Below are 14,949 nucleotides of genomic sequence, written 5' to 3'. Positions count from 1 at the left end.
AAAAAAAAAAAAAAAAGTAGAGTAAAATTTTGTTTGACAGGGTATAACATGAGCACAGTGAATGTAACTAACATAATTCCATAAATTATGCATTTTTCTTACGTATTCTCCTTTAGACTAGTAATGAGTATTTTACTTACTCTGTTAAGTGTCCTGACCAATAAAGACCAAAAGGATAATTTGTCAGGTACTAAGTGTCCGGAACTAAGTGTCCGGAATAAAGCCTTTTAATAAAAATAGTAACGTCCCCGGGTGTTAATGCGGGGCTTAATGCTCATTCATTCATATAGCGAAAGCCGGCTGGTCAGAGTATTTGAGCTGAGACAAGTGACTAATACTTAAAGGTAGCAAAAGTTTCTTACCTTTTTTATTCTGCTTGAGAATTACTAATATTCATTATAGTCTTTGCTTCTCGGCATCTAGCTTTGAACATTTGCACAGTCTTGTAGGATAGGCTGTGTTCCAAGGATTCGGTGTCATTCTTGGTGTGCATATGCGGAGCGGTAGGTTGATTTGTTTTGTAGACAGGGATGGTGCTGAGGGATCGCCCTCACTTCTCCACTTCTTGCCCAGATGTGCCCAGGGTTCTTGTATCTCCTTCCGTCTGTCTGAATCCTACTCTATAGGAAAGGATGGAATAAGATTGCATGAAAGCATTTGGACAGCTGTGAAGCTGTGTAGGCAAATGTATTTACCCCTGATGGTAAATCGATGGAGCTGTGAAAAAGTCTGTTCTTGCGTTGCAGCAATTTCCGGTGTATGTTCTACCTAAAGTGGAATATCAAGCTTGTTACGGAGTGGAAGCTTTGACTGAAAGTGAACTTTGTCGCTTATGGACTGAAAGTTTATTGCACTCAAACTGCTCTTTTTATGTTGGTAAGTTAAACAAGAGCCTTTGTTCTCCTTTGTAATTCCCTTGTAAATACACACATTGAAATTCAACTGTAAATACTTTCACTTTGTACTTTTTTCAGTTTTGACTGTGTTAACTTTCCATTAAATTGCATCCTATTTGAGAATTAAGTGGCAGAGTGGAGTTAGTGATATCAGATGTTTCATCTTTCCCTCTTATTCTGTTACTCTTTAGCTGTACACAAATGTTAACACAGTCTATTTCAAAAATACTTATTTAACAGTATAATTAACAACGCAGATGTTTCTAACCAGCTTTTTAAAGAGTATTGATACTAAATATACTATTTAATTGATTTATGCATTTGTTTTGAAATTTTCTTAATTTTGTTTTGTTTTTGTTCCTATGTTTTAGAATTAGGCAAGGGTCTAATTGGCCTGGGTCATGTTTAGTTACAGTTAATATACCTTATTGTTTAGAGTACTTCCTAACATTGTTTACATCCTTTCCTCCCCCTGGGATGCCTAGTTATGTACATCTCAACCCATCTCGGCTGCCACTCCGCGCAGGCTTTTCCTTCCTTTGATCTCTCAATGCCTTATTGTCCTTTACTCCTTTCATCACTGTTACTTTCTACTTTACTGTTCTTTTTTCCATTAGAATAAGTATGATAGCCAGGCATGGTGGCACACGCCTGTAATCCCATTACTCGGGAGGCTGAGGCAGGAGGATCACTGTGAGTTCGAGACCAGCCTGGGCTACATAGTGAGTTCCAGATCAGTCTCAACTACATAGTGAGACCCTGTCTCAAAAAAAAAAAAAAAATTACTCAGTTGAAATTCTGCCCCTATTTGGGTTGACCCATATTTAGTTTTTATATTTTATGAGAGTGTTAATGAAATAATCGAGTCTCTCTGCTTAGCCCAAAAAGGAACTGGCAAAATGTACTTCTTGGTGGTGCACTCCCCTCACCTCCACTTTCACACACACTGCTGGAAGTTTATGTAGTAGTTTTTGAGCAGTAACTGGAATTTTATTGTTCCTCCAGAGACTTAATACTAACAGTCTTCCTCTAAGCTGCTTGAAAGCAGTTACCAGCCATAGCCACTTTAGGAAAGGACCAAAGAGGAACTCCTCAGTAAACTCCTTTTAAAGCACTGACAGAAAATGGAGGTTTATATTTTTTAATGTACAGTTTAACAAATAAAACTACCATCAACTTCATGAATTACTTCAGAAATACTTTTTTGGGGGATGAAGGACTGGGAATTTAACCCAGAGCCTTCACATTTTCATGGGGGGCCCTAACTGCTTATGAACCATTTATGTGGTGGACCAAAATATACAGTGAGTGTTTAAATTTGAAAAATATTACAGTAAAAGACCCATTGTCATTAATCCCCCTCAAGATACTCAGTTTTGGATGCAGCTGTTTGGTGAAAAACATGAGTCATATATTGTTCTTTAGCTGTGGCTTTTTGTGTCTTAGTTTTACGTGGGTGTAGATATATGAGAATAGTTTGTTTTGCTTTTGTTTGCTTTATTTTGGTGCTAAGGATTGAACCCAGGGTCTTGTGCATGGTAGCCACTAAGCTATGGCTCTACCCAGAAATGCATTTTAAGCACCATTTGAAAAGGGTCTGTATTCCTGTTTTGTTTTGGTTTTTCAGCATGCTAGTAAGAAAATCACCGTAGGGCTTGTTAAAATGGAGACTGCAGGCACGGACCCAGTAGGCCTGGATTAGGACCTAGGACTTTGCATTTCTGCCATGTCCTCCTGGGAACTTCCAGTACCAATATCCTCATGTTGTAAGAACCACTTTTATATCTCATAGTCTCTCAGGTAGTAAAAACACACTTGTTTGTTTTATTATTATTATTTACTTTACTATGCTATAAACAGGTTCCCTTCTTTGCCTTGATTACAATACATTTTTATCCTCTTGCGCTATAAGAACACCTACATTTACTCCTTTTAGAAAATTTCCAAAGTAGTCCCACCACAGCTTGTCCCCACTCTTCAGTTCTAATCTATGTATTTATTCCATGTAGTTGCCATACAAGCAGTCCTCGCTTTGCAGTTTTTATAAGCATGAATTTCACTTTTTTTTTTTGGTTTTTTGAAACAGTCTCACTCTGTAGTTGAGACTGACCTGGAACTCACTATGTAGCCCAGGCTGGTCTCGAACTCACAGCGATCCTCCTGCCTCAGTTTCCTGAGCGGTGGCATTACAGGCGTGCGCAACCACGCCCAGCTCACAAATTTCACTTTTGCCTGAACATTGTGAGTAAATGCAAAAGGCCTTCACTCCTGGCTCTCCGGAAGTCCACTAATCACTACTTAGATAACAGAGGCCCAGTACAATCCACTTCTCTCAGAGTCTGTCCATGCTTAGTCCCTGTGCACCTAATTCTGAGTTCAAGTTCAGAAAACCATGTGTGCAGTTGGGTTACCTCCTTGTCTTCAGCGATAAACCCACGTGATATTTTATAAAAGAGATCATCAAAAGAGAGAATCGGCCAACAGAAATTAAAACCAACAAACAAAAAATAATGCTGCTAAAAATGAACTTTGACTCAAACTTGCATGGAATTAGAGAAGAAATAACTTGACATGGGCCAGGGATTTAGCTCAGTGGCACTGTGCCTACCTCGCAAGCACAAGGTCCTGAGTTTGATCGCCAGTACCAAAAAAAAAACAAAAAAAACAAAAGTTGACAGTGAAAATGTTGGTATCAGACACTTCTCTGTTCGAGAGAGTCTAGATTTGCTGCCAGGAGAACTTGGTGAGGCCTCCCTTATTGACATAGTGAGGAAAAGTAGTGATACGGAAGATGAAGAAGTGGCACCAGCATAAGATTTTCCATGAAAGGAACTTATGGAGCTATTTCGTGAAAGCCCACAGGAGCTAATGTGGGAAGCTGCTCCAGTATGACAGTTCCCCATGGTGGAGAAAAGATGCTTACTTCCTGGGATGAGTTGTATAAGAAGACAACGCTGCTCCAACTACTCCTGATAAAAACTTGTCCTTTTCTATGTTTTTAATGTTTCAATTACAACCACTGGTGTGTCCAGCCCAGAGGCAACATGTCGCCTTGAACAGTTAATAGTCTTAATTTTCAACATTATTATGTGATTTTTAGCAGTACTTGTTACAACTTGATTGCATGGGCTCAAGTGTAGACTGCACAGGTGAGAACGGATTGCTGGGTACGGGAGGGCACCATGCAGTACTAAACCTGCCTCCTGTGCCACGCAGCTGGTCAGTGGAAACCAGCATGTATCAGACATTCCAGGCACTTACGCAATGTAGGGAGTAAAACGCAGCAGTGGCTGCTAATAATATTTCAGCCTGCCGGCACATGGGTGTGCCTGTGAAGACAGACATGTATTGTTACTAATCCCATATGTAAATATTCTCATTATTAAACCTGGGCTTATGTTATTTCATAAAATTATCAGTTAAGGGCCGGGGATTTAGCTCGGTGGTTCCGCCACCTGCCTTGCAAGCGCAAAGACCCGAGTTCGATCTCCGGTACAAAAAAAAAAAAATTATCAGTTAAAGTGTTAAAAAAATAAGATGAACATGATGGCACATGCCTGTACTCCCAGCACTCAGAAGGCGGAGACAGGAGGATTGAAGGTTCAAGGTCAGCCTGGACTACATAATGAGACCCTGGCAAAGAAAGGAAGGGCGGAGGGAGGGGAGGAAAGAGAAGTAAGTACTGCCAGTTATATACATCAACTGTATTATATGCTTTATATGTGGCCCAAGATGATCTGTTCATTCAGTGTAGGTTAAGCAAGCCAAAAGGTTGAGCACACCCGTGGTACTAAATAAATATTTCATTATTTTTTCATTTCCTTATGCATTTATAATTAATGGAGTATTTATAATGGTCTGACAAAAAACTTAAAGGTAGTAGAATAATTGTAAAGTTCCCCATTGATTATTTTTTCCTTTGTCCTCCCCCCGCCCCACTGATTATTCAACATGCTTGTTTGGTTTCAACCTGTGTGATCATGGTTGTGCACTGTGTGGAAAGCAGGGCCTTTTCTGCCTGTGTCTATATAACTATGAATGTGTGTATATTAAAGGCTTTATTTGTACTATATAATTACTCCCTTCCAACTTTGACGCATGAAAAATATTTATACAACACACTGTGATATATAGAGATTGCTTGTGACTAAAGGCAGTGGCCAGGAAGCTTTTGTACCCAACGCGTCTCAGGCATAGTTCTAATGGCTTGGAGGCCCACAGGCTGGATGACTCCAGTGTTAGGTGTAATCTCCTTGAAGAGCGAAGGCCTTCACAGCACTTAGTATGGTATTCACTGTGTGGTTATTTTTTTTTTGACAGACTGTATTTGATGGATACAGTGCTATAATAAATTTTTTTATTGAATTGCTTTCAAAAGGTAAGGGCTGATAGTCTCCTCAAAGGCTCATTTAGTAAGCATCTAAAAATGTACTGTACTTAATACCTTTCTATGATTATTAAGCCATTAAAATATGTCTTTGTTATTAGACATGCCATTGTATAATGAGTGTTAGCAATGCAAAAGTGAAATTAAGACTTGGCATAAGAAATAACAAGTGGGTGTGGGAACAAATGGGCTTGTTGTCTTAGAGGAAGGAGTCTGGTAAAAATGTTCTAATTAAATTCATTGAAATTAAAATAGGCTGGATGTGAAAATGAGGTGTTAAATTATGTACATTTTCATTGGCCCCAATGATTGAAATCAGCTTTCCAGGTAATTTGTTTTGACAACTAGGTATTAGGAGTTTACAAATGAATCCCAAAACAGAACTATTTTCAGCATTAGTGAGTGACATTCTTATACTACTTGGTTTTTAATCATCATACAAGAGCATGGTTTTGGGTTGAACATCAGACTGAGACTGTCTTGTTAGCACTCTTCATCGGTGCACTACAGTGCGTCAGTGTGTGTAGTTTTCAAGTATACACGTTACTTTTTAAAATAGAAATGTCATTTTGAGAACATGATGTTTTTTTAAAATTCTACATTCATATCATGCTTATTAGAAAATAAGACTTTGAGCAGACTGCTTTAAGCATGAGAAGTCTTATTGTGTACTTTAATTAAAAATAATAAGCCATATTTATAATCTAGTTTTTATTTTAAGAATCACGTCTTAGGCACTGAGCATGACTACTCTATTCATTTGATTCTTAATAACTTGTTTTGATAATAGGTACATATTTTCCTTAAAAACAAGCTTCCGTGAACCTGAGTATGTACCTCAGTGCTACAGCCGTTGCCTAGCATGAGCAGGCTCCTGAGTTCAATCCCCACTACCATGATAAAATAAAAATAAATATAAATCTTAAAAGAACTCCATAAAAATGCAACACTTCTAAAAATTGGAAACACTAATGCTTAAACAGCTGTGATTGTTAAATTGTAGGGCTAGAGATTATTTTGTGGGTGTGGACATGTGTGACCTTTTCTACATTCAGAAGATATTTTAGAATGAATCCATATTGTATAATTTGAACTTTATATTATTTTAAGATACAGTTTTGCTTGAAAGACTTCATATGTATTCTCCTTTGAGGGTATAAAATTATTTTACAGTTATTAAAGTTTTATGAAAAACATCTTGAAGGAGACTTAAGTAACTTGATGGGCTTTTGCTTTTTAAATACGGTGACTGCCTTTTTTTAAAGTTTGATATTTTATTTTAGGACATATTGATGCATTTACTTCAAAGCTTTTCCTGCTAGAAGAAATTACTTCTGAAGAATTAAAAGAAAAGCTTTCAGCACTCAGGTAAGAAAGCTTGCTTTGTGGTGGGAATTGGAAAAACTTGTTAATATAATCAGTAATTATCCTTTAATGTAAATATTAGTTAAGTTTAAATAATTTCATTTTAACACTTGAGATCATTTCATACATTGACTCAGCTTGTGACCCATCCGTGTGGATCGTCCCCATTTCCAGAGTGAATGTAGTGCTGACACCAGCGAGTCTTCCTACTTAACGCAAAGAGACCAGAGCCAGGAAGCAGCTACCACCTTAACGCACACTGGACACAGACATCCTGCCCCGTCTAGGGAAGGAAGGCTGGGTCAGTCGTAGATCTCAGCTCTTAGGATTCAGTGCCCTGATTTGGACAGCTTTGCCTAAGCATTCTTGTACATCAGAACTTCATGAATTTATTGTACTCAGAACTCTCTTAAGTGCTCAAACGCAAGGGAAATTTATTATCTCTCTTGTGCCTCACAACTCTCCATAAAATGCTGGCGGTAGTGTCTTTTCCATTTTGTATGTGAGGAATTGAGACTTTAGTGACTCGCCCTAGAGCAGACAGCTGAGCTAGTGTCAGGACAGTCTTGGTAGTTAAAGTGCTTAATCTACTGCTGAGGGTGAGAGGCTGTCTTAACTTACACCAGCTGCATATTTCCAGTTTTGAGACTCAACAGTTACTGAAGGGTCTCAGATTCAAACTTAAACTCTCTGCCTGTACTTAAATATCTTCACTTCTATTTATACGATTTGCTTCTCGGGTGATAACTTTTCTTTACACATGGGAATAGAAATGCTCTCCCTACTCAGTGCCTGCCTCAATTCTCTCAGTGAAAATTATTTTTAAAATGAGAAATAACAAAGGGACTAAGTCCAGGTCTAGAAGAAAAACTAAAGAAATATTTAGAGTGTTTCATTTTCCCGTTAGTCTGTCCCCAGTCACTGGCCTGTCAGCACACATTGACCCTTTCTGTACCCTTTATGGGATTGTGTCCTTCGTGTCATCTCTTCTGCTGCTCGTCTGCCATTTTGGTTTGTTAATGAGGGCATTTCTATGGCTGAGATCCTGTAATTGTTAAAGACTAAGTTTTTTTGTTTAATATTACATTAATTTCTTCTGTTTAATAGGATTTCAAGTTTAATCAACGTCCTCCAACACATTCTGAAAAAATTAAGTAGGTAAGTACTGTTTGGATATTGTGCATTAATCTGTATGATTTTCTTAGATGAACATTCTTAGAAACTTTGAAATTATGCTGTCAGGGATAGATAGAGAAAATGGAAAAGCAAGAATTATTTTGTCAAAACTAAAATTATTAAAATATAAGTAAAAAAATAATACAGTGCTATGTGATTTTAATGCACTTACAACTATATTTTCCTAGATTATTTTATTAGTTTCCTGTTGCCTGTTGACAAATTACTAACTTGGTGGCTTACACCAATACAGAGTTGCTCTATAGTTTTTGAGATAAGAAATCCACTGGGCTAAACTCAAGGTATCATCAGGACTGGTTCCTTCTAGGGGCACTAGGGGAAGAATCGATTCCTTGCATTTTTGTTTCTGGTGGCCAGGCTCCTCCCTCCATCTTCAGAGTACGTCACTCGAGTCTCAGTATCAACTTCACGTTGCCTTCTCCCCTGTTGTACTTTCCTCACCCTGCTTCTGATTAAGGCCCTGTGTGTCCATCAGTCCATACGCAGATAGTCCAGCATCATCAGTGTATCGCATTAACCTGATCACATTAACACCGATGTATTCATCGGTCCGAGAGATCCGTGTGTGACCAGTGTTCAGCCTGTCATAGTTACAGTGGGATAGGAGCATAAGGAAGCAGCATAGAGCAAGTAGCCCAACGTTATCACGTCCATGCATGACACATTTTAGAGAATGAATTCACCACCTGATCATTTATCAAGACTGTTAAGAGTTTTGCATATCTTGTTCCTTATAAAAAGATAAACTAGAAAACAATTCCAAGGTCTGAGCTTAAAATCTCCAAGTTTGCGTTCTACATCTCCACTTACCTTTTGTAACAAGGCATCAGTTTCCTTATTTATAATAAGATGACAGTGTCAGATGCAGTAATTTCCTAAGTACATTTCAAGTGCGAAATTCTGTGGCAGGATTTTTATTTTATACATTCTGTCCTTCGTATGAGGTACCACAAGATGAATGTTGTAAAAAAACACCAATTTGTTAGCTTGCAGCTCTGTAGATCCCAAGATCTAACAGGCCAGGGTAGGGGCTTGTCTGCATTTTTTCCTAGCTGCAGGTAGGGTCTGGTTTCCTTGCCTTTTGTAGCTTCTAGAGGCCACCTGCATTCCTTGGTTTGCAGTTCTCAGCATCAGAGTTAAAAAGGCAAGTTAAGTTCTCACATCAAACCACTGGACTTCTGCTATAGTTGACATCTCTGTGAATCACTTCTGCCTCCCTCTTCTACGTTAAAGCAACCTTATGATTACTTCAGGCCCAACCCAGCTAATCTAGGAAAATCTGACCATTTTAAAGTCAGCTCAGGAGCAACCTAAATCCATTTGCTTCCTCAATTCTCCGGTGTCACACAAGATAACATATTCACAAGTCATAAGGTTTGGGACATAAACACTTTTAGGAGGCCACGATTCTGCCTCCTATAGTTTATTCATGTCCTTTACACTTACATGGTACTTGTAAGATACTCTCCAGAAAGTCTCACTCTCCATCCACTAAATTCATTCCCCAGGAGCTAAGCATAGCATCCTAGGCCTATAGTGCCAGCTACTCAGGAGAATGAGGTGAGAGGATTGCTTCGGACCAAGGGTTCAAGACCATTCTGAGGACTGGGGATGTAGCTCAGTGGTGTTGTGCCTGCCTCACAAGCGCAAGGCCCTGAGTTCAATCCCTGGTCCTGGGAGGAAAAAAAAAAGACCCGCCTGAGCAAAATAGCAAGATTGTGCCTCAAAAAAAATGTTGGAAACCAGGTTTTCTTCATTTTTCGTAAAGGTTGCTAAAATACATTCTTTTCATTGATAAAAGCTCATTCTTTGAAAGGTTATTTATTCCTACTACCAAATTGATTATTATTCATTTTCTCATATGAAAGTGATTGGAAAAAACTTCCCCAGAAAATAAGAATTACGTGAACCTCCTTTGTCAACACTTATTACTTTTTGGCTTAAAAAATTAATGAAAATGTAATTTACTAGGTTTTTCTGCAGATCTATATAACTAAAATGTGATTAATCTTTACTTTTAGTAATGTGAGAAAGAACTGTTCTCCTTTGCCCCTTTGATCCAGAGAAGTGCATAATCCCAAGAAAGCACAGAGTATTAATCATATCCCTTGAGCTCTTGATGGTGATACATTGAATCCCTTAACTTTCTAAGAATGAAAGAAAAATGTTGATTGGATATATGACATAACTAATTACTTTGACAGAGTATCGTATTTAAGGGTATGGCTTGTGGACTTTGTCGGTGTGGGTTTATATCCAACCCCCCTGTACTCAGAACTTTGGGCAAATTACTTAGCATCTCTCATTTGTTTATCTCCAGCATGGAGTCAGTAATTAATACTATGCCTGGAAAGTTTGTGGTCGTGGACTTAATGCAAAATGGATTTGAAGCAGAATTAACAGTGGTTAGCTCATGACAAACATTCAGTAACTGTTGGCTGCTATTGTCACTGTTATTGATCTTAGTAATTCCTCAGACTGTATTCCACTGACTGTCTCTGCCACTATATTTGAAAATATTCAGTGTAGGCCAGGTGTGGTGGTGCACACTTGTAATCCCTGCATTTGGGACACTGAGGCAGGAGGATCACTGTGAGTTCGAGGCCAGCCTGAACTACAAACCAAGAATCTGTCTCAAAACAAACAACAACAAAAAGAAAGAGAAGTACTCAGTGTACTAATTTGTCATTTTCACTTTGGTATCTATTCACCTATGATTAGGTACAAAGTAGGTTCAACATTGAATGAATAAAAATATTACAATTTTGTAAGCATCTGCTCTTAATAGCGAATTAAACGCACTATACGTTTTTCCATTGTGCATAAAAAAAATTTTTTTTTTTTTGTGATACGGGGGATCGAACTTGGGTCCTTGCACTTGCGAGGCAGGCCTCCGAACCACTGAGCTAAATCCCCAGCCCATAGAAATTTTTTTAATTGAGTTTATTGGTACATTTTAGGTAGACAGTACAGTTACATTCATCATTGGGATCTTGTACCTCTACATGACAGGTCTTGGTTCTCATTTTTCCCCCTTGTCCCTGCCCTCCCTTCACCCCCTCCTCCCCTCCCACGACTGAAAATTGACAGACTGATAATAGTAAAAAAATGATTAGATATTCTCTGAAAGGCATGAAAATAGTTTCTAAAACTTCTTAGATCCTAAGTTTTTACTGTTATTGTTCATAAAAATGATTTTAGAGGTGGTGTTTCTCCTGCCGTTGTTTTAGATTCATTCTTAGGCGATGATTAAGAAAAGTGCTGTTGAGACTGACTCAGTGAGCCAGTGAGCTGAGTTCTGGTGTGCATTTAGCTTGCAGGAGGGGTCCTACCTGTTGTCTCATGCAGCAGAAGATTCTTCACTCCTGATCTACAAGACCTCGGATGGAAAAGTTACGAGGACATCGTACAATCTGCACAAAACACACTGCGACCTCCCCGCTGTGCCTTCCAGTCTCTCAGTCCCCTGGGTCCCCTTGGACCCCAGTCTCCTGCTCCCGTATCACATCCATCATGGACGGATACCTTGTACTTTTCCACCGAAATCTGTGAGTCCTACACTGGCACAAAAGGTAAGACCTTTTTTTTAAAACCAAACGTTCTGTTACTGTTGTTTCACTGACTATATTTCAACTTGATGTCTTTGTCTGCCGTGTTAATCATAGCATGTTTCTTAAACCTGTGTCCATGGAAAGGTAGATAAAGTTGTGTGTGCTGCAAGTCCATCTTTTTTGTCTGTGGAACTTTCTATTTTTGTAAGGTCTACAAATCATCCAAAGATAATTCTGTGACTTCCCCTGTGGGTGCATAGCTAATGCATCCACATAGTTAAATCCCTACATTCTTATTAAAAGGAAAAGGGTGGGTTTTTTTGGACAATTTTTATTTACATATATTCTGTTGAGTGTTATTAAATATGCAAAGCAATTTCCAAAAGAATGCCTAAGATGTTATGTAATTATTATGCAATTAAAAAGTGATTAGTAGATGGTGAAAAATTTAAAGCCAAGTATGAGTTATTAGTAAATGGAGTACCATATTAAAAATACAACAAGGGGGTTGGGGATGAGCTCAGCAGTAGAGTGTTTGCCTAGCATGCATGAGGCCCTGGCTTTGATACCCAGCACCAAAAAATAAAATTAAAAACAGCTAAAGCTTTAAAGACTAAGCTGTATTTTACTGAGTATTATCTAAGTCGATATTTATTGAATTATAATTAATGTTATCTATAAAATCCTTCCCAGAAATGCCAACTGAATCACATTTCTTTATGGAAATTTGTAGCCAGGCATGGTGATGCATACCTGTAATTCCAGCTCTCAGGAGGCTGAGGCAGGAGGATCTCTGAGAGTTTGAGGCCAGCCCAGGCTACGTAATGAGTTCAAGGGCAGCCTGAGCTACAAAGTGAGACCCTGTCTCAAAAAAACCAAAAAAAAAGAAAGACACCTGTAAAGCCTGGGCTAAATTTATTCTCCGCCATATCATCATTCTCTTTATCATGTAAGAAATTCCAGTTTGAGTTTAGTTGTAGAAAAAATTTTGCTGTCTACAAATGAATCTGATTGGTCAGGAAACAATTTTTAAAACACAGGGACTTTCCTTACCCACTGCCAAAAAATCCTTGAGTCAAAACTACCGCGTGAATTCTAAACCTTATCAGTGTGGTTGCTTCCGAGCGGCTCACATGTGTATCCTTTGGACGCTCTGTTCTTTTTTGTTTTCTAATTATTCTGAATCAGCCAGTGTCCTTAGGACCTATGGAGAAGTAGGTAACTGAGGACCCTTAACCAGATAACACGGAGTTTATGCTTTTCAATCCTCCACCTTGATGGTCCTCTGAGGGCCCATTCGTTTTCATGGATTTACTTTTTGTCCTGAGGGTGAGCCTGGCACCTGGCCTTGAGTGCGCTAAGCAGGCCCCTCTTCCACGGATCTGCTTACACATTCCTGGTTAACCCTGCCAGGAAAGCACAACTGTGCTTAGCTAGTTGAGACAGATATAAGAGTAAAGGAAGTTAACAGCTCACAGCTGATGTTATTCCATCTAGTTTTGGTTGACTGTTTCTACTATACACTTAAATAGTGATTTTTGTAAATTCCTAAGAAAAAAATTTTAGGTAATTTAAAAATAATAATGGATGAACTATTTTTAAAAGATTTCTATTCTTTCTAGGAGAATGACTTTCTTTTAATTTAGAAACACTGATTATAGTCTCTTAACTGTAACATGTAATTCTGTGTGGTGGTGGCTTTTGCCTTTTCAGTGAAAATGAACGGGGTAATACTTTGGCGCTAAGCAACTTTAACTGGAAAGGAAAATATGTACAAGATGCTTTTAAAAAACAAATGAGTAATATAATTTCCTTATTGATATAGGTTGATTCTAAAATATATCAAGTGCTTTATTTGGAAAAAGAAATAATTTATGTTCAGGATCTGGCCACATAAATAAATATAGATTGTAATACATTGTTCAGTTATGCAGTTATGTGTATATCCTTGAAACCTTGTTGATTTGTATTTTTCAAGATGCTTTAGGCCATCAGCCCAAGGTCAAATATTTAGCGAGTTTGTCTAGGACCAAGTTGTGGTACAGCCTAGCATTCATTATAGTAAACAATTAAATAACTAATTTGAGGCTTGATGTATTTTTGAAAGCCAGTAGAAAGTTTTGGGGGTTTTTTTTGTTTGCTTTTTTGTCTTTTGGTACCCGGAATCGAACTCAGGACCTTGTGCTTATAAGGCAGACGCAGGCACCACTGAACCAAATCCGTGGCCCCAGTGGAAAGTTTTTGGTGATGATCTACGTACTTCCTCACAATCTAGTCCTGCATTTAGTGGGGTGTACCCTACCTTCCTGACTCCTTCTAAACAGGCCACAGAAATGAGTCTTTCTAATCCCAGCCACCAAGCTAAGCACCAAGAGGGATTCTAAGCTTAGCACTTAGCACGAGGGAGAGATCAGAGCTTTCAGCAAAGTAGGGAAGTAAGACCTGGTATGAAACAAAAATCATCTGCACATTTCCTAGGTATGAAGACTCATGTACAAGTGTTTTGTCCCTCATGTGATCCCTTAGCACCTAGTCTGGAAAGCAGAGCTCATCTGCATACAGTGCCTTTGGGCAGGAAACCTTGGCAGACTCTGCCCCCGCACCCCCCACTGAGTGGTAGTACTCAAGTCTCACCTGCTTCCTGTGCTGCTTCTGACTTCTGCTTCCAGCCTTTTTGTCCCTTCATATTTATCCCTGTCACCGGGCATGGTAGCGCAGGCCTATAATCCCAGCACTTGGGAGGCTGAGGCAGGAGGATCACTGTGAGTTCAAGGCCAGCCTGGGCTATAAAGTGAGTTCAGTCTCAGCTACATAGTGAGTCCCTGTTTCAAAAAACAAACAAACAAACATACTTATCCCTGTCTTCTTTTTGTAACTTTTTTAATGTTCATGACACACACAGCCTTGCAATGGAAATCTTCCGAATGCTTGCCTTACAGGAAATACCAGCTGAATGGAGAATGAAAACAGAGATCCAGAAATCACATTGCTTATCTAAGCACAATATTACAAATGCTCCTCAATCCAACAAACTGTCAGGCTCAAATCTCTGTTCAAGTTTGTCCTTCCTAGCCAGGTGTGGTAGCACAGGTCTGTAATCCCTGCCCTCTGGAGGCTGAGGCAAGAGGGTTACTCTGAATTCAAGGCCAGCCTAAACTACATAGTAAGACCCCTGTCTCAGACTGCTCCCCAGTAAAAGTTTGTCCTTTCTAGTCATGTAATATTCCACTAAAAGTGTCCCACAGAGCCAGGAGCCAACAGGTGAGGCATGCTGTGGTCTGGTCCACTCCTGAGTGAGCCCGCAGCCCTTCCAGCAGCCAGTCCTGCCAGGTTGGGCTGGGAGTATAAGACAGTGCTTGCTTACCGTACAGACTCCAGCTTTGGGGCTCACCAGACAGCTGCGAAGAGACGGGTGCAAGGCAGCTGGGGAAAGGCAAGCGGATGAGGGCAGGGGCTGTGGAGGTGGTTTGGGCTTCTCCGCAAGGCCTGGCCACCTTTGTTACCCTTCTGCAAATCTTGGTGGCCAGAGACACGGCAGCATTTCCAGATCTCA

At 39.3% G+C, this 14,949-nt stretch overlaps 1 protein-coding gene and 1 long non-coding RNA gene across 7 annotated transcripts in view; one reads left to right on the top strand and one right to left on the bottom strand.

Moving 5' to 3' along the window:
- The window catches only part of LOC104874213, a 23,791-nt gene extending 9,619 nt beyond the window's left edge, over positions 1-14,172 (bottom strand). For both annotated transcript variants that reach the window (XR_783689.2, XR_004514305.1), the window contains exons 1-2: positions 14,031-14,172; positions 363-620 (exon numbers count right to left, since the gene is read on the bottom strand). This is a non-coding gene — a long non-coding RNA (uncharacterized LOC104874213). The remainder of the gene's footprint in view (positions 1-362; positions 621-14,030) is intronic.
- Ice2 (interactor of little elongation complex ELL subunit 2) overlaps positions 1-14,949 on the top strand; it is a 47,256-nt gene that overhangs the window by 27,538 nt on the left and 4,769 nt on the right. For all 5 annotated transcript variants that reach the window (XR_004514304.1, XM_010641233.2, XM_010641232.3 and 2 more), the window contains 4 exons: positions 747-876; positions 6,567-6,651; positions 7,756-7,806; positions 11,159-11,417. Coding sequence is in view for 4 of the 5 variants with exons in the window: in XM_010641233.2 (XP_010639535.1) it covers positions 747-876; positions 6,567-6,651; positions 7,756-7,806; positions 11,159-11,417 (525 nt within the window). In the remaining variant the exon portion in view is untranslated. The remainder of the gene's footprint in view (positions 1-746; positions 877-6,566; positions 6,652-7,755; positions 7,807-11,158; positions 11,418-14,949) is intronic.

The sequence above is a fragment of the Fukomys damarensis genome, unplaced genomic scaffold (assembly GCF_012274545.1).
Source record: "Fukomys damarensis isolate Sample0158 unplaced genomic scaffold, DMR_v1.0_HiC HiC_scaffold_25, whole genome shotgun sequence".
NCBI classification, from domain to species: Eukaryota; Metazoa; Chordata; class Mammalia; order Rodentia; family Bathyergidae; genus Fukomys; species Fukomys damarensis.
This window is presented reverse-complemented; position numbering and strand designations above follow the sequence as displayed.